Genomic DNA, 23,679 nt, shown 5'->3' with positions numbered 1-23,679 from the left:
GCAAAGTATTAGGTGTTATACAGTAAACATTTAAAAACAGGTTACTCAGAATGCTCATGAAAATGACTTTCATTATGTCATTTTAAACATCATGGTTTATACTGTAAGGCATCGCTGTCATTTTTCCCTCTGCCTTTGCTTGGCTGCATGTCTCATTGGCAGTTAGCTGAGAGGGAGGAGTAATGAAAGGGAGAGAAGAACTACACATAAGACTACACATAGATAAACTCTGGGTGAAGACAGACTCTTGCAGCAACAATTAAAATGAAGACTGGTAAGATGGATTAAATATACAACAGTAGTGCTTTCAATTAGCATCAGCAAAATAGTATTTTGTTACAACTTGCTAAACTGAAAAATTTGTTATACATACTTATTATCACAAAACTGGAGATAGAAATGCTATTTAGAATTAATTTCCTGACAAGTTATCATTTATTGTTGTCCTAATAAGTTCAAACAAAGGCAACTGGACTCCTTTTTGATTTTTTGAAGGCATTTTGCTTCTCACTCCATGTGTTTTCTCAATTCAAGCTGAGAAGCGCAAAGTTCCAAGCTCATTAACTGTATTGAGCTGTACACATGCAAATCACTGGGACATGGGATTTGCATGCGTCTAAAGAAACAGTTTGGAAGTTCTATGTCTAAATTTAAAAAAAACCCTTCAAAACCACAAAGAAGTCCAGTTGCATTCATTTGAACTTACTAAGACCATGTCCTGCATGACGGAGAACTTTCACCAGCATATATCTATTGTAGGAAAAGTGAGTGTTGCATGCAGCATGTAAAAGTATAGGGCAGGCATTTCTTGTTTTCTCGGTCTTCACTGCAGGAACTGTTATAAATTATTTCAATATTCATTTATCAGATAATGCCACCAGCGACAGCGTATCTGGACTGGATAATGCAGCTATTTACATAAAGACATTCTCCCTGGTCTTCTACTGTCTGATAACTGTAGCTGGGACTGTGGGGAATGGGCTGGTCATCTATGTGACGGGCTTCAGGATGAAGAGAACAGTCAACTCATTATGGTTTCTCAATCTGGCCATTGCTGACTTCCTCTTCACGACCTTCCTGATTTTCTCTACAGTCTCTCTCTATCGGGACCATGAGTGGCCTTTTGGAAATTTCATGTGCAAACTCAACACCTTTGTGAATGTAATCAACATGTTTGCAAGTATCTTTCTTCTGATGGCCATAAGTCTGGATCGTTGCTTGTCCGTCTGGGTGGTGGTGTGGGCCCAAAACAAGCGCACCGTCCGTAAAGCTCAGATCATCTGTGCTGTAATCTGGGTCACTGCTGGCATCTGCAGCATCCCCTATGCTACCTTTCGTGAAGTGACAGTAATAAATGGAACTGAGCGTTGTTTGTATTTGTTTAAAATGAAAGAAGTTAGAAAATTGATTCTGAATACTTTCCGCTTTGTTGTGGGCTTCTTCATCCCATTTCTGGTAATACTTGTCTCTTATGTGGCCATAGCCGTGCGTGCCAGGCATCTGCAGAGGACAAGAAAACGGAGATTTCACCGAATCACCATTGCCATAATTTTTGCATTTTTCCTATGCTGGTTGCCATTTCATATTTTAGTTTTTATAGAATTTGCAATTGGAGAGAATTCTAATTTCTCAAAAATAGTTCCTATTGTAGGTCCTTTGACCGTGAGTCTGGCCTATATGAACAGCTGCCTGAACCCCATCCTCTACGTTTTCATGTGTGAAGAGTTCCAGAAGAAGCTGAAGCAGTCCATATGTCTGGTCCTAGAGTCGGCCCTGGCAGAGGACCACTTGTCATTGATGTCCCCTCGTTCCTTACAGTCACACTTTCTACCAATGTCTCAAAAATCAGGATCCATCACACCTTTGCAGGAGAAATGTGCAGTTACTTCCCCAACTTTTACAAGCAGCAAAGTGGGCCACAGTGAGAGCACTGGAACACAAAGCAATGGAGAAGTCCCTGACGAATGATTGCCAAAATTAAATGATGTCAAAAAATTGTGGGAGGGTAAAAATACAGCATGATTTGTAAAAAATAAAGGAGAATTAGATTTGCATCTGCCAAGAACGGCCTGTTACCTGAAGAAAAATATGGAGATTTCCTGAGGTGATGAGGTAAATAACTTGTAATCATAAGATATCATGAATTTCTAAGCATGTCTCTTTGTTACGCATTTTGTGCCTTCCTTTTGAAATGTGCATTTAACAGAAATTAACAGAATTTTTAGAAATTTTTAATGTTTGAATTGTTGTGATTTAAATCACATAATTTTCTGTACATCTTATCTGACATCTCTCTCCACTCCAAGATTTTAAAGAAAACTGTTACAGCATTTAGTAAAAGCAGATACTGTAGATATATACTGTATACATTTATGTGTCTGTGTGATGTAAAAATAATTTTAGGCTGAGTCGTCAAACATATCCTGCATGGCCTAAAATTTGTTTTAAAAGAGATGGAGCATTATGGTGGTTCAGTATGTTTCTGATAAACCTACTTGTTTGATGGTGTTCAAATTTACTCATATATAGAAGCTTCTGTGATTTTTGTGTTTTAAGCATTTCTAAGATGTAAATAAAATGTTTTTATTAAACCAGTTGTTTATTTTGTTCATGATAAACACAACTCAAACTTCTCACTAAAAAGATTTTTCACCTAAAAATGGGTATAGCTGAGTCCATTTAGCACATGTTGACCTAAAATTCGGTGTGGATGTAACTGAGATTCATTCCCAACTCATACTCTGAGAACTAACAGATCGTGCAAGATCTTTGTTTAAAACTTTGACACGCAAGGTGGCAGGCGATATGCATTTATTTAAGGAGTGCTAAGCTATTCATATGTTAAGTCAAGTCTAGTCAAATTTATTTATGTAGGTCAGTTAGGATTCCCACAATTATTTCCACTTGCTAAATGCCTGAATAATGAGAGAGAACATTTTATTACTTTTTTCAAAGCCACACGTTTACTCACATTTTATTCATACTTGGTCGCATTACCTTTAAACTGTACGACCTGGGACAAACTTTTTTGGGTTTTCTTCCTCGAGCTTCTTCCAAAGGTTTGCTGGTTTCTTCCGTTCCTCCTGACAGAACCGGCGGAACTGAGTCGGGTTTGTAGGCTCCCTCGCTCACACACGCCTTCTCGGCTCTGCCCACAAAGTTTCTCTGGGATGTAACACAGAAAAGTAGTGTGTTTGAAGTGTGACTCCAATTCACTTAAATGTGGTCAACTAACCTATCAAAGTAATAGTAATCTTAGAGTGCAAAAATTTGTGATATTAAAGAAGGTATAAAATAAACTGGGAGTATAGCAATATATATATATTGTTATTATCTGCAACTGATCAACTATTGGAGTCCACCACAACTATTTGACCCTAGCGAACTTCAAAATGGGTATATTGAGCAAATATCTGGTGTGGTAGCGGGGCTGTGCTAGCTCGGTGGGCAGTGTTGTGGTTTTGTAATCCTGACGCTCTAGGTTCAAGGCCAGGTGACAGAAGGAAGGCCTTCTGGCATAAAACAATAGAGCCAGAAGGGGGCAGCTGAAACAACAACAACAACAGTAGTTAAGAGTCATGTCCATCATATACTCCAACCGCGAACAGATCTTTTGTTTAAAACATCGGCATCCACTTCCAAAGTCTCTATGCCTTCCTTCAAGAAACGCTAGTTATGATATTTGTAGGTGGGCAGAAGGGGAAGTTAAATGTTGCCTTCAACCAGACGATGGCTAAAGCAAGTTGACAATACGTGCCATTTTAGCAGCTTTTGTTTTATCATATCTCAAAAAGATCCACTTTTGATGACATTTTATCCACATCCCCTATACTGTCACCAGAAGTAAAAGCAGTTTCTCATTTCTGAGAAACTTTGATGCACATGGTACTTTGTCAAACCCCTTAAGTTTTGGGGATCATCCGGTGCGTCACTGCATTACATTCTGTACTGGAGTGAGTCAAGCCCCATGGTCAACATGTTACTGGATATGTAAAACTCCTTGATGTCCCAATGTCCATCATACTGAGTCCATTCCTTCTTCTTGACCTTGTCTGAGTCAGTGGTAACATCCATCCATCCATCCATTTTGTTTACCTGCTTCTCCTTTCCGGGTTGCGGGGAGTTGGTGTCTTTCTTCAACTGTCACTGTGCGAGAGGCAGGGTGCACCCCGGACAGGTCGCAAGTCAGCGGCAACATGCCAGATCAAAATAAAAGACTAAGATTTCAACATGAGCTCTGACCAGACAGAAAGAGCTGAGAAAGGTTTTTGTGGTTTTGGCAGAGATTGCTCATGTCTGCACCCAAAATAAAAAAAAGAAACGTTCCCAACGTGCCTTGCAGGATTGCGCTGTCAGTTGTTTAAAAAGTGTGGAAAAACTGTAGCGCTGCTGATTGTGAATAAATTTGTATATTCTTCCTCCAAATAATATAACAGTAGGAACCTGAAAAAAAAAGGGGGTCAGAAAATCCCAGTTTAGATGCAGACTTTGCCCCCATCCCCACTTCCATTCCCGCCCGCCCACATAAACAGCTCCACGGAGCAGCTGTGGCTCAGGAGGAAGAGGAATTGTCTGCCGACTGAAGAGTTGTGTGACTGAAGAGAAAGAAAAACAAAAAGGAAATTTTTGGGAGCGTGGGGGCTGTCTGAACCCTTACTGGTGTCCAGGGGCTTTGGCCCTGGAAGCTCTTGGGTTTTGCCTAAAATTGAGGCTATTTCTGGACCTTTTGGAAAGCAAGATGTGAGATTTTTGCTGGTCAGTTAGATTTGTCCTGTTATTTTAGCAGAGTGGCCAAGACAAACCATATTATAAGTAAAAGTTCATTTTATTTAACAACTTCTTGTGCATTTGTACGTTTTTTTTTTTCATTTTGTAACTATGTTTGTTATTTGTACATTTTATAATAATAATTATATTTTAGCAATAGACTTAATGCTGCCAAGATATACAGACAATCAGACAACCATTTAAAAAAAAAGATCTGGGAATCTTGGTTAAACTCCTAAGTCAGTGCATCTTAAGACCCATCTCAGTGTGTTTCCTCTTCTAATAAGTATCACATCTGCTCCATTTTGCCACGAATAAGTAGATCATTCTAAACAGGATGAGCGATTTAGTGCTTTGAAAAATCGGACATTTATCTTTCATATTTTACTTTCAGCTGTGTCTAAGTAGCACAGCTCAGTAGTGAGAACACACGGAATAGCTTCTTAAAAGTGGTGCAGGGCAGAGTATATTCACTTACACGGGATAAATCTAATTCTTTATCAGTCATTGAGTTTAAATACATCTAAATCTACTTTCAGCGCATCCGAATGTGAGTTAGAGGCGAGCTGCTCCTCTCTGCTTCTCACTGAGCTGCCGTCTTCTCTTCAAACAGCAGAATGTATGTGACACTGAAGGAAATAATGATAATACATTCTGGATTAAATACATATGGCAGAACACTCTGTATGCCTCGGCTTATTAAAACTTTATCATTTGCATGACATGCTGTTAAAAATATTGGGATAAAACTTAACACTGAAGCAACTAACTTGTCTGAGGCGGATTTCAACGGTGTGCATTTCATCAAATAACTCCTACGTTCGGTTCTACAGTTTACACCACAAAAAATTCTGTTGCTGATAAACTGAGCGTCGCTGTTCAAGCTCACAAACGCTGCGGTCAGAAAATCACTAATAAAGGCCAGTTTATCGTATTTTGTGCAGGCTTACTTTTAAAACGTTGGCACACGAAAGTTTGAGCTATGAATAGACGCAAGCTCTCAAGTTCTCATCCTCAGTTTTGACTGTCAGGTGCTCCAGCAACTGCCTGAAACCGCCATCACGCTCATGATCCCACAACTAATCCCTTCTAGTGCTCATTCTAGACATGTCAGCTCCTTACAAATTGAAGCATTCACATCTCAATGCTGGTCTACAGCAGTTTACTTTAGATTTAGTTTATCGTAATTGAGTCAACTTGTTTTTTTTTAATTATTCTCTCTTTTGGTAGAAAAAAACATCATTGTTATGATCGATAAATACACAAGAGAGTGCACTCAGAAAAAAATGCTCATCTGGCAAATTTGATCTAAAAAGATGCCCACTCTCAATATACTGTAGATTGTGTCAGTTTGTCAGACAATGTTGTTTATGTAATCTTTTTCTGCTGTATGTCAGCAAAAGTTGCTTTTGCAATGCAACACTGAAACCAATTCCTTTTCCTTCTTTTTTCTTGCGAAACGATTATCCTACAGGTCAGAGTCCACTTCCAGCTTATTTGAAGTCCTGTTTGTGAACTGCACAACCTACTGTATCTGAAAAAGCTGTTTAATTCTGACTTCGAATAACCAACATCTTATACCTTTACAGAATTAGATCTAATAAACTTTACAAATCTTTCATAAGGCCCTACTTGTGAAATATTTTTTTGTTTAGATTCAGTATCATTACATGGACGCTGAGCATTACTGTGAAGCAATAATAAGCTGGTATGCAAAGTGACATTTATCTTTTTTATCTGTTCTGTAAACAGGCTGTGTTGTGTTGTGCACCAAGAAAGTCTCTTTCCTGTTATTAAATTATTTTAGTCACAGGAAATTTTGACATATGTGTTAAAGAAAGGTGTTATAAATGTCTCAAGTGTCATGAAAAACAAGCTCTAATTATATTTTACTGTCTTTTTACCGAGGCTGCCTGCGTGCAGAGTTCAGCACAAACATGTTTAAATGAGCACGCTCATGAGTCGTGCATTTTCTCTGAACTTTGAACCTTACAAGGCAGCTTTTTTTTATTTATTTATTTATTTTTGGGGTTTTTTTGCAGCTGAGGAACTTGAACTCAGCACAGCTCATTCTGGAGATATTAATAAACTTCCTTTTGCCGCTGCTGGTTGATGACAAAATGAGACCAGATCTTGGCACGCAGGTGAAAGCAAAGTCGGGTTGAATGAGTTTATTTCAACTGTTTCTTCATTTGAAAAGTAACATCCCCTAAAGAAATGCATATTGCCCCTGCCTTTCATGACAGAGCTTTAAACTTAGATCATCTTATGTTGAGAAATGACTATTTTAGAGGTTTGACCATTTTTCGGTCATACCACCTTCCACTCTGTGGTATCTCAGCTACGACAACATCAAATTTCAGCTCAATATGTGCAAAATCGACTAAATAAGCACAATGATTATCTAACTCCAAAAGTTCATCAGTTGTACTTTCTGACAGTTCCATTAAAATCTGCCGGGTGGTTTGTGACATATTTTGCTAACAGACAAACAGGGTTGACGTCAACAGTTACTGCTGAACCTTTAAGCAAAGATCCGGCACAATGGGTAGCACACGGAGTACCCGTTGTGGGTCACTCAGCCTTTTATTCGTGTTATTTTGCATTTTATTTATTCAGTGTTGCAGTGTGTTCACATATAGAGGTTGTTCAGAACTATTTGTGTGATTGCTTTAATGAAATACAAGCTGAGAAGTGTAAATAAATGATTTATACTGTTGCTTTTGTCACTTCTTTTTATACAAGACAATGCTGGATTATGAGGTCAACTTCACTTGGAAGTTGGACCTCCGGCAGCATTTCTGCTGATTTTTGCGACAGAACACTAGATTTTCAACTTATTAATAGAACTGAGCACAAACGCACTGCAGCATGATAGTGCAGTCATTTCGTTTCCTTCTTTTAAGTAGCTGTATGTGGTGAGAGGGAGGAGTAACCAGAGAAAGAGAGAAAAGTTTAGCCTAGATCAAGTAGGTATCAACTGAAGAAGACTGACTTTTGCAGCTACGTGCAAAATGGAGACTGGTAAGATGTTTTAAATATACAATAGTGTTGTTTTGAATTTGTATCAGGTTAAAAAGTTCTACAGTGTGATTTCCTTTTAGATGGTGCAGAAATAAATATCCTTGACACATGTTCTCTAAAATTGCCAGTGTGTTACATAATACATTTACTGTTTTTGAAAATGAGTGAGATGATAATTAGAAATGTTTTTTTCTGACAACATTAAGGCCTTTGCATTGAATTCAAGTGTTTAATAGACTTTCTACAAGACCAGTTTCTTGTTTTTTTGGGGGGTTCTGCAGTTATTTTCGTTTTCTTTCTTTAGATAACAGCACCGTAAACAACTCATCTGAGGCAACTGTGAGCCTGAAGCACATAAAGACATTCTCCCTGGTCCTCTACTGTCTGATAACTGTAGCTGGGACTGTGGGGAATGGGCTGGTCATCTATGTGACGGGCTTCAGGATGAAGAGAACAGTCAACTCAGTGTGGTTTCTCAACTTAGCCACTGCTGACTTCCTCTTCACGACCTTCCTGATTTTCTCTACAGTCTCTCTCTATCGGGACCATGAGTGGCCTTTTGGAAATTTCATGTGCAAACTCAACACCTTTGTGAATGTAATCAACATGTTTGCAAGTATGTTTCTTCTGATGGCCATAAGTCTGGATCGTTGCTTGTCCATTTGGGTGGTGGTGTGGGCCCAAAACAAGCGCACCGTCCGTAAAGCTCAGATCATCTGTGCTGTAATCTGGGTGACTGCTGGCATCTGCAGCATCCCCTATGCTACCTTTCGTACCGTGATAGACAATAACCATACACTAACATTTTGTAGTTATCCTCACTCTGTGATTGAAAAAAGTAATTGGAGTCTGGTTATTTTCCGTTTTGTTGTGGGCTTCCTCATCCCATTCCTGGTAATACTTGTCTCTTATGTGGCCATAGCCGTGCATGCCAGGCGTCTGCAGAGGACAAGACAACGGAGATCTCACCGAATCATTGTCTCCATCATCTTTGCATTCTTCATCTGCTGGTTGCCCTTTCATGTTTGGAATTTTATCGAATTAACATTCAAAAATAACCAGAATGACAGCAGAATAATTCCAGTTGTAGGTCCTCTGACCGTGAGTCTGGCCTATATGAACAGCTGCCTGAACCCCATCCTCTATGTTTTCATGTGCGATGAGTTCCTGAAGAAGCTGAAGCAGTCCATATGTCTGGTCCTAGAGTCGGCCCTGGCAGAGGACCACTTGTCGCTTGCATCTTCTCGCTCGTTGTCGTCACAGTTTTCACGGATTTCCCGAAAATCAGAATCTGCTGCAATCTTCCCAGAGAGCAAAGCAGCCTAAGGCACAATAAGAACAAAAAAAATGGACAACATCTGACAGATAAAGGTGACATCAGTATCAAAGGATTGTAATTATACATTTTTTATTTAGCTTTTTTTTATTCGCTCATATATAAGGTGTTCTCTAACATGTGGGGTGTTCTCTGATTTCTCCAAGTTTGATGGTTTTAGAACAGTTTGATAACATCACACACTGTGTCACCTACCCAGCAACCAGAGTAAATAATAAACTGTGGGTGTTTTGCAGGATTACTCATTGTCAGGCAGGAACCTTGTATCTCTAAGAACACAATTTTCAAGAAATGATTGAAAAAAAAGTTTTCTTCTTAAATTAGCGAAACTCTGCATCAATGCAAGTTACGGGCTGTTTTTTGACAGTTTTCATTGGTAAGTCATCCATAAAAGTACAGATTGATGTTAAGGATAAATAGAAGACTTAATTGGTGCCAAAACAGGAAAATATTAAAGAATGGAAATACAAGGTTTTTGCCGAACAGAGAGAATGTGGTGAAATGCTTGTAAATAATAAAAATATTGAAATGTTTTTACTTTCAGGCTGTCTTTCAAGACATTGCATGCAGGAGTATTAAAAATTTGCTTGCGAATAGATTTACGTCCATGTCTTTTTGCATACATTTAATGTGTGTGCTCTTTCAAGTGTTTAAATGTTCATGGTGATCCTCCAACTTTTTCTCTTTTCTAGTCTTCACTCAACAGTGACACCGAACTGTCAAACAGAAAAATACACGTTTAACAAATGACTGTCAAAATCCACTCTGTTTTCTCTCCCTGTCTCCTTGTTACTTTTATCCTGTTTTAAATAGCTTTTTTATGACATTGGTTATGTTTATCTTGCTTTATTGGATACTAAGGATATCCAGCTGTTGCCAAATTAATAAATAAAGTAATCTGAGCAGTGATGAATTCTGAGTAGTTTTTTGGGCTCATTTCCTGAACAGATGATTTGTCTTCCTGGAAGGTTTAACTTTGCATAACTTTCACACCTTTCTGGCATTTTAGAGCAAACACGAGTGACAACTTTTAAACAACACTAAAACTCAGTACTTCCCTTTCAACTTTGACAACAGCTGTGTTTGAGAACTGTATGCATGACTGCATGCTATACACCATTTGAGTTGCACTGGAGAAATATTAGTTTATGTCTCGATCAATTTACCACATTTACTGTATGTTGAAGCTTGTGCAAGAGAAACATCCAAATATGGGCAATGATTAGATGGAATGGTAAAGAGGAAAAAATAGCTATAACAAAAGGAAACTGCTTATATTCATCTTGTTTTGACAGATTTCAGTCGACTGTAACCGAAGCACAAGATTTGAGGCAAGATTTCCTTTAGAAAAAAACAGACAGTGAACTGAAGTCAAAATAAAAGTTGCACGGTTTGCCAAAAGAAATTCTTGGCTTTGGCAGGACACCTTTTGTTTGTGCAAGTCAAAATGAGAATGTGATTGGTGCCAAATCCTATCCATAATATTACCTAATAAAAATATTTTTTATAGCCAAGTCTTATTTCCAATGCAGATGTGTTAAAACTAAATTAAAAGTTTTAAATCTGAAAATAAGCAAAGCAAAATGGAAGAAAACAGACAACCCAAAAAGATGTCTACAGTCTGAGTGTTTTGTGTTACTTCAAGATAAGTTCTTATTTTATAAAACTCTTGACTGTTTAAATTTGTTGCATTTTCATGTGTTAGTGGAAACGAACCCCTTATTGTTGTGGACATGTAGAAGGAACTTATTTTCAATCATTTTGCATGTGGCTAGTTTAACCTGTGTGCAAACCAAAAAGGTTATCTACTTTGACCTGTTTACATTCAGTCAGTCATGGATTTTTAACCTGCACTGACAAAAGCAGCTTGTTCCTCTGCAGCACTGAAACCACGGTGCCCCCTCCCCCTTCACCACCCATGTCTTGTTTTGTGTGTATAGACCTGAATGAATATTTATCTGTGCTTGATTTCTTGTGATATGACTAAATTAGCACCTTCCCCCACAAAAAAAAATAAAAAAATTCATGCACAACACTTCCGACACCCCATTGCACTTTTACATCTCCTTATGATTGTAAAGTGTATCTGCTCAATGATTTTTATGATTTTTTTTGATGATTGCAATAATGTTTTTGATTATTGTTATGGTTTTACTGATGTTTTTATGATGTAAAGCACTTTTAATGCCTTGCTGCTGAAATGTGCTATACAAATAAATGTTTACCTGCTTACATCTGCATTCATAATCTGCATGCCCCATCACAAAAGGTGGCCTTTTTAATCTTTCAAATAACCTTTTACGTGACGATGACTTGTGCAACTCTTAAATTTACTGTTTGTTTTCATTTTCATTGTGCAGTGACTTAGAGCCTTATCACCATCAGTTCAAGAGGGTGTGAAAGGTGAAACTTCTATGTGTTGCAGATAGACTACGTTCCTGTAAATACATCAGAAAAAGTTCTGATCAGTACCCGTTCCTGTTTATCAACTAGTTGCAAGAAATTTTGTGTTTAGAAAAAGAATTGCTCTAAATGTGTGAGGTAGGTTTAGAGTTGCTAGACAGAACTTTCTGCTGCTTGCTGGGGTTTTTTGCTGCTTGATGTCTGGCGCTAAGATGCAAACCTAATTTATTTAATATGATGCGACTTCATGATGAGAACAAGGCAACGGTATTGTTGCTTGAATCCCTGGACATGGTTGATCTAAAATTGTGCAAGGTACTTATTTCAGCACCATGCGTAATGCGGTACGTAACCCTACCAATGCCGGTGAAGTGAAACATTAACAGGGTCTCCTACCTAGACGAGACACAGAAACCTGCATCCTGGTCAGGTCGTATACGCTACCTCACTAGCTGTTTGCACCAGTGGCCTCTGTGTTGTGTGAGTGGCACTACACCAGCATATCACCATTTATCAGAAGGCAAACAATTAGAGAACAGTGGTTAAAAACGGCGAATTTCAGGGTTGTTTGACTATCCATGTTTTAAAAGAATTGTAAGCACTAATATACAGACTACACTCTGACACATCCTGGCATATATTCTGGAACTTGACAACTATTATTGCACATCACATTATTATCACAGGATTACTGCACACATGTGTCACTGAGTGGATACAACAAGATGGTGAATGGAAATAAAGCTGTGCCTGGTGTGTTTCATTTCTATTCGGAACCAGAAGACCCCTTGAAGTCTGAAGTCTGACTCAGAAAGTTGGAAAAATCCTGACCAAACTAAACCATGTTTTCTTCACCCACTTTTTCATGTAGGGTCAAAGAGGATGTAGTGCCTTCCTCTAGTAGTCCCTATGCAAGCAGCAGGGGACACCCTGGACGGGTCACAAGTCCATCACAGGGCCACGTAGAGTCAAAAGAGACAAAACAACCAGTCACACTCTCACTCACACAATTTACAGTTCAGCATGTTATTTGGACTGTAGTTGGAAACTGGAGTACCCATGCACTAGGAGAACATGCAAACTCCCCACAGATAAGCCACAGCCCTGCTTTGAGGCCACAGCTTTAATTATCTTATTACTTCTCATTCTACAACCCCAGTTCCCAAACAGCTGGGAAGTTGTGGAAAAATGTAAATATAAAAACAGAATGCAACAATTTGCAAAACTCATAAACCAATTTTTTTTTTCAGTGGAGCACAGTAAACACAACAAGAGGATGAGACAGGTTCATGTTTACCACTGAAGTGTCCCCTCTTCTTATAAAAATGGACATGTTAGGACATGTCGCTACAATGTTTGAATGTAAAAATATGAAGAAATCCATTGGTATCGGCTTGTAATGCTTATAATAATTAGCCTGGTCACTGAGCAGAAAAGTGAGCAAATCCTACTGGTTTTCCAAGTCGTAACCGGAGCACAGTGAAGTTGGGTGAGACCTCATTCCCAGATTTGCCTTCTGAAGTAAAAAGAACGAAGAATTGGTCTGGCCCAGTTTAAACACTGGAGCAGAGGAGCTGACGGCAATTTATTACAGCCTCATGTGACCTTATACAAGACGATCACCAAAAAGCTGGTCCACGGTGAGAGGTGAAGGACCCAAACGTAGGACAAGAGAACAGCAGGTAGGGTGGTAAATTACTATTAGCACTTTAACAAACTAGGAACAACAAAACCAAAGCTGACAGGTCTCTCAGCACCAAAACCGACAAGGAAATGACAAATATTTGTCAAAGATGAAAAAAACCCTTGTGAGTAAAAAAAAAACAAAAACCACTTAGCAGGAAGTAAGGCACATGATAACTAAATCAAGAGAACTCAGAAAAGCAAATGGTGAAAAGAAGCTTTTACAAAAACCAAAGACTAAACCCAGACAACATGGCAGCTCTGGGTTTGGCAAATGTTTAAATTTAAAAAAACAGGATCGNAGCTAGCCTTTTTTAACTTTTAATTAAACCCGCTGCTTTTAGCTACTTTTCTACTTTTAGCTTTTAGCTAGCAGTTAGCTTTCTTGGCTTTTAGTTCATGTTTTGCTCCTTTAAGTCGCTCGGCGCTCAGTGCTGCATATTTAACCCTTTCATGCATGAAATATGAAAAACTCAATCAGGATTTTTTTACTAAGTGTTTTTATACTTCCTTAGGGATGTAAAACAAGGTTTGAAAAAAAATTTTTTTTAATCTTTTATCTCTAAAGAAATATTTATCTGTCCACTCAAGTGTACTTCATGCGTTTTGTACTGTAAAAAACATCAATGTAATAACATGGTAGTTATATAGGTATAGTTGTAATTTAGTTATACAGTTGTAATATGGTATTATATTGGAATGGTGGTTCCTCCACTACTCTGTATACCTCTCTATTTAAGCTCTATTGATAAACATAAAAGTTAACAGAAACATAAAACTTTTTTTCACTAGGCGTTTTATTTATATTTAGGTATGTAAAACAAGGTTACAAAATAAAGATATGTTCCTGTTGGTTCTACATGTGCCAGTGCCATAGATCCCTTGCTGTTCCAGTACATGAAGGAGGGTAATGGTGCAAAAGAAATTGTTAAAAAACACCTTGTGATTTTTGTCCTGAATGTCTTCACAAAGGCGCATGACAATATCTCCAGTCATTCCCAGCTGACTGATCTCACCTCGTCCCCCAGCTGGACCTTAATAGGGTTCAAAGTTGTACATGTGCCCAGAGGATCCTGCTTGCACCCACACTTTAATTCCCCAGGGCTTGGGTTTTTTGGGGATATATTGTTTGATAGACAAACAATATTGATTGTTGATTCTTTTGCTTTTTTCCCCTGAGCTCTGGAAGGTGGTGGTCCCTCAGGTTCAACATCCTCATCTCCTTCCTCAGCCTCAACTTCCTCAGCAACATTTCTAGACTCCTCACCTTTACTATCACTGCTTGAGCCTACCTCTCTGCTTGCACCTGTCTGTACTGGCAGCCATTCCTCATCACTGCTACCAGAATCACAGTCTTCCTCACTTGAGTCTAGAAACTCCTCTATTACCCTGTATGCCTGTCTTTTTGAGCTCTACAAAATAGAAGGATATATGGAAAAAACTGAAATTACATTATAAAAACATAAAGAAGTTGATTTATAGCCAAAATATTATAGGATATGAATTATTTTCAAGAACAACATTGGTAGTAATTGACACTGCATTGAAGTTGAAACATAGCTTGTGATGCATGATGTACAATTGAGTGGACAGGTGATTAATCTGTATTTCCTCAAAATATAAAATCAAAACTTGGAAATTTTTTACATATAATGTCAACTAAGATGTTACTTGATGTAATTATATTTTTTTTACCTGCAATGGTGTCTTTTTATAGAAGGTAGAAATGGAAATAGCCGAGGTGTTCGGTCTTTCTCACCGTCTATCAGTCATCTTGGTTTCACTGATTATTTTTTCCCATTGCAATGACCAGCCAATGGGATTCTTTTGTATGGGATGATGCAATAGCTTCCAATAGAGTGGACTATATGCAGCAGTGGCCAAAATTGCAGGCATTTATAGAGAAAAAACACTTTTAAACAGCTGTACACTGTAGTGACCTCTATGCGTGAAAGGGTTAAATTTAGGCTCCTCCATAGGGTGGCCGGGCTTAGTGGGTCAGGACTCAGGAGCTCCGTCATTCAGGGGTCATTCAGGGGAGAGCTCGGAGTAGAGCTGCTGCTCCTCCACACAAAAGTGAGAGGGATACCTGGGTCCCCCTGCTGGACCAGTTGTCCCTGCAACCCAACCACGGAAAAGCTGAAGAAAATGGATGAATAGACAAATCAATTTTTTAAAACCATTTGCACACAAGAAGTTTGAACTACTTATTGAGAACTTTAATAATTAGCGTGTAGCCTTTTGTTCCGGGCTCTGCACATCTGCTCCTCATTAAGAAGTGGGGTGGTTGTCTGTGAGGAAAAAAAAATTGTTAGTCAGAGGAAATAAGGTCTACTGTTTAGAAACTTAAGCAAATGTTTGTGTAAAATCTGTTAAGAGTGTGAGTGCAAGAGAAGTGTAGTGGTGCAAAAAGTTAGTGACTCACCTGTCTTTTCTGTGTCCTCTCCAGGGTGTTTGGACAAATACTTCCCTGCAGGTTCAGTTGTAATTGTGCAATTGTGTCTTTTGTGGGTTTGTTTTTTCTGTTACCATGGTGCAGTACCATTCAGTTGTTAGGCTGAATGGTACTGCACCAGAATAAACCTGTTCAAACTTCCATCTTATTCTGTCTGGATCATAATTCTCACTGAAAATCCTGCCACGAAAGGCTGCCGGTTGACACTCAGTTGATTATTCGATGCATCTCAATGTGCTATGCTTCGTCAATTGAATTTATAAAAAATGCAGGAAAAAAAAGTGCTATTCAATAAAAATAAAGGGTTCCTTTTGTTCAGGCAATCAGTTGTGGGTTGTGTTCCAGACAGATCAGATATATTTGTGATTGGGTCTACAAAGGAAATATACTAATGTCAGCAGTCAAAGTTAAATGCCTTACATGCAACTTTACATTCCAGATGGCAGCTTTATTTTGTACACTCCCTTTGCATGGTTCCTCTGCCTCATCAGCAGCTGTATGAACTGAGAGGGAGGAGTATTTACAGAGAGAGACAGACAGAGAGCGAGAAAGCAAGAGAGAGAAATTTAGGTAAGATCAGAGGGATAACTCAGAATAAAGACAGGCTTGTGGCTACATGCAAAATGGATTATGGTAAGATGCTTTAAACACACAATAGTGCTGCTTTCAGTTTGAATTTGTAGAAAAAGTGGTTCTTTATACTTTTTGCTAAACTGTGCAGAGGCAGATATGCATCAAACATGTTTTCCAACTGGCTGTCATGTAACATGTAATTAAAGATGATGCTTTTTGGGGGAGAATTGATTTGACTTGACTATTTCTTGAAGTCAGTGTTGCGTAGAACAGATGTCAAACAGGTTGCTTGTTCTCTCAGGGCATGCTGCAGAAACTGATTTAAACTATCTCTTTTTTTTCTTTCTTTCTTTTTTTTTTACATCATCAGATTACGAAGATGAACCGTCTGCATTGGATGTTGCAGCTATCCACATAAAAACAGTCTGCCTCGTTCTCTACTGTCTGATAACTGTAGCTGGGACTGTGGGGAATGGGCTCGTCATCTATGTGACGGGCTTCAGGATGAAGAGAACAGTCAACTCGGTGTGGTTTCTCAACTTAGCCACTGCTGACTTCCTCTTCACGACCTTCCTGATTTTCTCTACAGTCTCTCTCTATCGGGACCATGAGTGGCCTTTTGGAAATTTCATGTGCAAACTCAACACCTTTGTGAATGTAATCAACATGTTTGCAAGTATCTTTTTTCTGATGGCCATAAGTCTGGATCGTTGCTTGTCCATTTGGGTGGTGGTGTGGGCCCAAAACAAGCGCACCGTCCGTAAAGCTCAGATCATCTGTGCTGTAATCTGGGTGACTGCTGGCATCTGCAGCATCCCCTATGCTACCTTTCGTACCGTGATAGACAATAACCATACACTAACATTTTGTAGTTATCCTCACTCTGTGATTGAAAAAAGTAATTGGAGTCTGGTTATTTTCCGTTTTGTTGTGGGCTTCCTCATCCCATTCCTGGTAATACTTGTCTCTTATGTGGCCATAGCCGTGCATGCCAGGCGTCTGCAGAGGACAAGACAACGGAGATCTCACCGAATCATTGTCTCCATCATCTTTGCATTCTTCATCTGCTGGTTGCCCTTTCATGTTTGGAATTTTATCGAATTAACATTCAAAAATAACCAGAATGACAGCAGAATAATTCCAGTTGTAGGTCCTCTGACCGTGAGTCTGGCCTTCATGAACAGCTGCCTGAACCCCATCCTCTATGTTTTCATGTGCGATGAGTTCCTGAAGAAGCTGAAGCAGTCCATATGTCTGGTCCTAGAGTCGGCCCTGGCAGAGGACCACTTGTCATTTGTGTCCTCTCGCTCGTTGTCATCGTGGATTCCTCGAAAGTCATCTTCCGCTGCGCCTTCCGAGGGAAAAGATGCTTGTACTTCCTTGACCTTCACAGAAAGCAAAGTGGCCTACACGGAGGGGACCGAGCACTGAAGACGACAATGAGAACTGATTCCAACAGTTGGAAATCAAAGGGACGCAGGGAGCTTTTGCATTAAACGTGTTTAGACTACTATAAATGTGTGCAGAAAGATAATGGCATATTTGCGGTTTTGCTGTTTTCGTTCCTTTTCTTCTAACACTTTTTTTTATTTGTGGTTGTACAAAAGATTTCTGACAGGTGTTTTCCTGTGTGGCGGATGAGATATTTCTACACTCCCCCTTAAGTTCTGTTTGTTAAGCTTTAGCAGGGTGATATGATCATGTGCAGCAGATGAACTGATAACCTGCAGCAGTGAGTTCTATAGAGGATTGTAAATATTGTTGACTGAAATATTTTGTGCTATTATGCTGTTTTTTAAAAAATGTTTTACACAGAATTACTTCAAATTTGAGAAGTTTGTTTTTTTTTTTTTTTTTTTTTTTTTTACATTTTTAAAGTTTATGATTGCTCAATGTTTCAGGGGAAATACTGATTCATGCCTGAATCTAGAGTTGTTGCAAAAGCTTCGACAGAGAGTACTGGGTGTTTTTGAAGCTGTGAATAAAAGTGCGCTGACAGCTGTCTCAACTCGATGCCTTATCTTACAAAGTACCACACAAGTGTGTTGTGGTTCATGCAGCACAAACCAGCAGTTTTTCCTGATAAGAGGAAATTGTTTGCTTCACTATGGTTTCTCAAGCGTATGAGCCTCTTATACATAAACAATAAAAACCTTAACGCATAAAAGTAAGACTTGGTTCATGAATTCCTTCAGGTGGCTCACTCCGTCCGATGCACTACGTGGTCCTGCTAGGTTTTCCGATCTGGGACAAACAGGAAAATAAAATCCTGAAAACCACTAAATCTAAAATGGGGCGAAATACAAAACAAAACAGGCTTAAATAGAAACTAATTCGGACCAGGCTGTCCACGTTTCATATTTCCTGTATCAAAATGTTGCTCAAGACAAAAGGGGGAGGTACTATTTATAATCATTGTTTACAAAATTAACGTGAAGTTTAAGGCTCCAATCTTCAATATTAGGAACTAGGCTGAAAGCATAAGAAAATTAATTACAAACCAATATTAGCTGTCTGCAGTTTTTTTTGTTTTTTTTTTAAGTGACACATTTACAAATAGAGCCATGGGTCTGCAAATAAACATTTAGCTAGAAACACCTACGATCTCGGCCGAGGCTAAATACTGATGTAATGAAGCCAAATATATCGTCCCCGTTTTAAACAGAATTCCAATAAATGATGACAAAAAGTGAAAGTGCAAACAGGCCACATTAAAGCATAATATACTGCATTTCATGAGTTGTCAGGTACTTTTATTAACTGCATGGCAAATATTTCAGTTTTCAAGTCATAACTAGAGCTGCCATATTGAATAAAGTACAAAATACAACATTACCTTTAAAGGGAAATAACATGTCTTGAACAAAACAAAACAAAACTCAAAACAAAATCGACAAACTCTTTGCATGCCAAAGCTTTAAACAAAGTTCCTGCAGGATGAGTTGCTGCTCAGGATGTTTTGGGGATGGAGCTCATCTCCTACACCAGATTTGAGCTCTTTACCTGTTAAACTGATGGGAAAAAAAACAGGTCATGGTTCCACTTGTTCTCTGCACTAAAACAACATCAATAGCAATCAAGTTGGCAGTTTTTACAAGCGAGTAACAACAGAGAGAGCAGGATTGTGGTGCGAGACAATTGTAGAGTTTAGTATCACCAAACTAATAAACTCATTTCAAAATAATCAATCAGCGTAGCTCTCGTGCTACTGGTATTATCTCTCATGTGCTGATAAAATCCTTTCTATGACTCTAATTTAAAAAAAGACATAAAAGATAATATCGGCTTTTAAATGTTTTTGTCAAAGCGAAGCGCACTTCCTCAGAAGTTTCTCATGACTTGAATTGTCACCAGCACAATAGAAAACCTTTGTGGGTATGCATGAGCATGTTAACCTCAGCTCATTTCCTTTCAAATGAATCAATACAGTCGTTGACAAACAATTAATCCACCAAACTGCTGACTGCACGAAGATTCTCACCAATGATATCAGTCAGTTCTATAAAAGAGATGACAATTAAAGTTCTTAAATTTACTTCCCATTTGCTTGCGAGGTGCTTTACTTCTTGAGGAACAAGAAGTTACAAGAAAAAAAAATTCCTTTAAACTATCATTTGTGCTTATTTCTTTGAAATGTCAAATCGAGGAAGTAAACCTGAGGTTAAATGTTTTTCGATGATGATGATGATGATGCTACAAATGCTCAAGAAACACCACATAAAACTTATTCTGTTCATACACTTACACTTGTTGAAATTAAAAGTCTCACATCACACAAAAAGGATGAGCGCACAAAAGAAATTACAACTTTTTTTTTGCAAAGGAATGAACATATTCTAAAATGTAAAGTTTTCCTTAATGCTTTCCTGTGGGTCGGACTGTGTCAAAGGCAGGTGCATTACAACTAAATGCAAAACCTCAGTTCTGAGGGAACTAAAGGGAGTCCATTCTGTCCTGGAGAGCTACGAGGTACTCGGTCAGTGATCATAAAGGTCCTTCATCTCCTTCAGAATCTTAATGCTCTCGCTGTATCTCAGCTGGTTCTTATTGGAGCACTCTTTCCATCTGAAAAACACAATTTTTCTAAATTAGGCGAATGTAAAGTGTACAGAATGATCAAATTCAATACAAGATCCTTAGAATGATTTCTCCCTATAAATGACTTCAGTTTTAACAGAAGCTTAAGGTAAATTTTATCTAGAAAAAAAAATTGCAACAGCCACATTCTGACAACTCGGCTTTCCCAGTAAATTTCCCCATAGCTACATCTTGCACATTGCGTCTACCTTTGTCACTTTTTTTTTTTTCAAATCATGAATTAGCAGAATAACTGTGGTGGTTCTAAAGAATTACCCCAAACAAAGTCATCCACATGGACTAACTTGTCCACATTTTTAAATGACAGTCTATTACACTAGTTTTTCATGTGCAAGAGAGCAATTTGTTCAAATAGTAAAGAAGGTAAATGTAGTGGCTGAAAGACTTCAAAATGTGAATGAAATGAGAGCTTTCTGAAAGTTTTAATGGATCAATTCAACAAACCTGTCTGGGAAGACAAAATATGAGTTGTTTATGAGCCTTTTGATGAAAAGTGAGAACATTTTTTATTCAATTTTAAGGAAATATTTTGTTTAAAAAGTATGACTTTTTTTAAGCATTGACACAAAATGAAGGCAACCTATCTTAAAGAAACATTGAAACATTTTAGTGCCACTTACAGGAATATTTCTTAGCGACACAAATGTCACAGCAACTTTAGGGTTGTTGAAACAATTATTTTCTAAAATAAATAAAAGTTTTCTTTTTATACAAAGTCATTTAAGCTTTTAAGGTTTTATAAGAAAGCTTCTGACACTGCACTACGTTTATGGTTGGCTTTTACATTTCGGCCCTTAGGTATGTAGTTACTTGCAAAACACTTCAGGGAGAAGCTTCATCATGTTAAGTTGCACAAGTTTAAAAAAACTTACTTCTGCCGTATCTTTTTCCAGCGTTCCATGTGGTCGCTTATGAGAGGTTCTGATACGGGAACTTCACTTAACTGTGTGGTGGTGGTGGAGGGGGGAGAAAAAAAAGGAAAAGTTTTCTTGTTCACCATCCTTTAAAGCAGGTCTGTGTAAATTTTAAATGACAAAGAAATGCCAACCACATATTCTTTAAGAACCTTGGAAACGGTGGGCTTTTCAGTCTGTGGGATCCTGAGGTTGATGGGTTCGCCGGAGGAACTGACTGGACAGGATGTCGGAGGAGGAAGTCGATACACATTCTGACCTTTACCATTTATCATGTCTGTAACCTGGCAAAAGAAAAGAAAAGGCTAATAAAAAAAACAGAGCTCAACAGCTGTTCATAGTAACTGTTTTAGGTTCTGTGATGGATGCAACAGTAGACTGCCATCTTTAGGGGACTTTCTGGTAAATTCACGACTATATAGGACCTGAATCTGCTGCGAACTCATCTTAAAAACACCGGCCTATTTTACACAGAAATGACCAGTTTTAAAAGTAAATTTTGAAGTTATGTGAATCTAGGGCCAATGTAACTAACAACTGGTTTTACTTTTTAAATCTGACGAAAACACCAACATAAAAATACATATAAGTATTTATACATTAGGATTCACAAGAAAATAAAATTCCTATCCTAGTAAACAAAAAACCAGAAGAGTTGGTTTACTATACAGTGTAGTAGAATCATAGAAAATATATAATTAATCTCTTTTTGGAGCAAGCACAATTTATTTGAACTAATAAAAATTATCTTGAAATCAAACAGTTAATTAGGAATAAACGCTTTACAACCCATACAGAGTCGTCTCTCTTGGTTAGTGCTGATATTAAAAGTTAAACAAATTAAGGACTTTATCTTCCAGCCTCACCTCTTCTTCTGACAAGCTGTGTGGGGAGCTCGGGGAAGCTGTTGGCTCTCGGACAGAAGGATTGTTTCTCATCCAGGCACGGCAGATTGGATATAGAGAGGTGCTGGTGTTAAACTGGGCCAAATCGACACTGCGATCGAACAACTTAATAATATAAGCGTCTGGGAAAAGGAAAAACAATCGAACATTAAATGGACGCAGCCAATACCAACTCTACCCCATCGTTTATTTATATTTTCTGAGTTTACTTTGTTTATGCTGATTGGTCTCTGGTATGCCCCCCTCGTCCATCTCCTTTCGTTTCTTCCTCCGGTGCTGTGGAAATCTTGTTGAAGGTCTGAAGGATGGACAAAGATGGAAACGGTCTGACAAACTCACAGATATTTATTTTTTTCCTGTATGAAATATCCATTTATCTAATTTTGTGAGAGGCCAAAACTATACAAATAAAAAGCAAAGGAAAATAAAACATCTGTGTAAACAACACCTACCTTTTTCCAGCAGACGATGGAGACAAATCCCTACAAATAGCAGGAAGAACATTCAGTGACCACACTGCAGCAAAAAATCTCACTGATTTACCAAAATATGAAGCAGTCGATACAATAAAAATAAGATAAACACAACAAAGTGGTTCATACTTATGTAGAGAGTCCACTGACAACTTCCCTGGATCGCCCTCGCTTGGCTCTCTGTTTAAAGTGAAATAAAACCATTGAAGTATTAAAAAGTAAGACCTATGATGCATCATTATACTAAGTATTTTACTAACCTTTCATTTTCACTCTTCTCCACAAGCCCTTTTAGCACAGCATCCAACTTGCTGCGTGCAGCAGTGTTGTCTAAATCTAAATAAAGAAACATCAATGACAAAATACTGATGGTTCTTTTGTTTTATGATAGCTCCTCTTGGTTTATTAGGAGAAAACAAAGCTACACAAGCCCAGAAAAAAATAACATTATTACCGTAAACACATCCCAAATTAAGCGCTACATAAAATTACTAGGCAGGTGAGGAAAATCTTTTTTTTTGTTTGTTTTCTTTCAACATTTATGACTGCTATCTTACCTGGCCTTTCGGTTTTGATCTTGACGTGGTGCATTATCTTCAGCTTTCTCTTAATGTCCTCGGGAAAATGCAGACTGTTACCTCCAACTCGTTATTTACCCCTGATCTGGGCGCACGGTGGCATGTAAGCCTTGAACTGATTGCTGGCTGCTTGCTAACAGCAACGTTAGCTTAGCTTGACGCGGTTACCTTTTTTAACCCAGTTAGCCACCCTCTGCCGTAACCGATAAACGTTAAAAATCACTTCATGTAGTTAAACGTTAAGTACAAGTACCTATCTTAACGATTCGTACCAAACTACTTCCATGCATTTAGTTAAAAGATACCACAGGCAGCTGGTTTTACTGTTATATCGGACAGTGGAACATACTAGCTGAACTACCGTTGCTAACTTAGCTTGTTTTTTTGGGACAAGCTCGGAGCCTTTGCAGGCTTTCCTCTTCCGCGCGCTGCCGCTTCTCTCTCACCTGATTGGTCCTTGTGTGAACAAT

At 38.4% G+C, this 23,679-nt stretch overlaps 4 protein-coding genes across 4 annotated transcripts; 3 read left to right on the top strand and 1 right to left on the bottom strand.

The window, feature by feature from the left end:
- The first annotated feature begins 156 nt into the window (after positions 1-156).
- Positions 157-2,594, top strand: LOC108241988 (C3a anaphylatoxin chemotactic receptor-like). Its single transcript, XM_017426509.3, has 2 exons — positions 157-274; positions 869-2,594. Exons 1-2 carry the CDS (start codon positions 265-267, stop codon positions 1,966-1,968), a joined length of 1,110 nt encoding a protein of 369 aa, XP_017281998.1. The 5' UTR covers positions 157-264; the 3' UTR covers positions 1,969-2,594.
- Positions 2,595-7,696: 5,102 nt separating this feature from the next.
- LOC108241989 (C3a anaphylatoxin chemotactic receptor-like) lies at positions 7,697-9,999 on the top strand. The gene is made up of 2 exons (XM_017426510.2): positions 7,697-7,791; positions 8,096-9,999. Exons 1-2 carry the CDS (start codon positions 7,782-7,784, stop codon positions 9,115-9,117), a joined length of 1,032 nt encoding a protein of 343 aa, XP_017281999.1. The 5' UTR covers positions 7,697-7,781; the 3' UTR covers positions 9,118-9,999.
- A 6,153-nt stretch (positions 10,000-16,152) lies between these two features.
- LOC108241972 (chemokine-like receptor 1) lies at positions 16,153-18,452 on the top strand. The gene is made up of 2 exons (XM_017426480.3): positions 16,153-16,301; positions 16,612-18,452. Exons 1-2 carry the CDS (start codon positions 16,292-16,294, stop codon positions 17,670-17,672), a joined length of 1,071 nt encoding a protein of 356 aa, XP_017281969.1. The 5' UTR covers positions 16,153-16,291; the 3' UTR covers positions 17,673-18,452.
- A 520-nt stretch (positions 18,453-18,972) lies between these two features.
- Positions 18,973-23,618, bottom strand: lin37 (lin-37 DREAM MuvB core complex component). Its single transcript, XM_017426444.3, has 9 exons — positions 23,189-23,618; positions 22,892-22,967; positions 22,761-22,811; positions 22,611-22,640; positions 22,368-22,456; positions 22,120-22,280; positions 21,406-21,537; positions 21,212-21,282; positions 18,973-20,306 (listed from the first exon to the last, which is right to left on the bottom strand). Exons 1-9 carry the CDS (start codon positions 23,220-23,222, stop codon positions 20,219-20,221), a joined length of 732 nt encoding a protein of 243 aa, XP_017281933.1. The 5' UTR covers positions 23,223-23,618; the 3' UTR covers positions 18,973-20,218.
- Positions 23,619-23,679: the final 61 nt, after the last annotated feature.

Source organism: Kryptolebias marmoratus, linkage group LG16 (assembly GCF_001649575.2).
Source record: "Kryptolebias marmoratus isolate JLee-2015 linkage group LG16, ASM164957v2, whole genome shotgun sequence".
Classification (NCBI taxonomy): Eukaryota; Metazoa; Chordata; class Actinopteri; order Cyprinodontiformes; family Rivulidae; genus Kryptolebias; species Kryptolebias marmoratus.
The sequence above is the reverse complement of the archived record's forward strand: the minus strand, read 5'-3'. Positions and strand labels throughout refer to the sequence as shown.

Coding starts and splice junctions, on each gene's coding strand:
- lin37 (XM_017426444.3), bottom strand. CDS start 23,222: ATGCACCACGTCAAGATCAAAACCGAAAGGCCAG. Junction 22,968..23,188: donor GATCAAAACCGAAAGGCCAG/GTAAGATAGCAG, acceptor TTCTTTATTTAG/ATTTAGACAACACTGCTGCA. Junction 22,812..22,891: donor GAGAAGAGTGAAAATGAAAG/GTTAGTAAAATA, acceptor CACTTTAAACAG/AGAGCCAAGCGAGGGCGATC.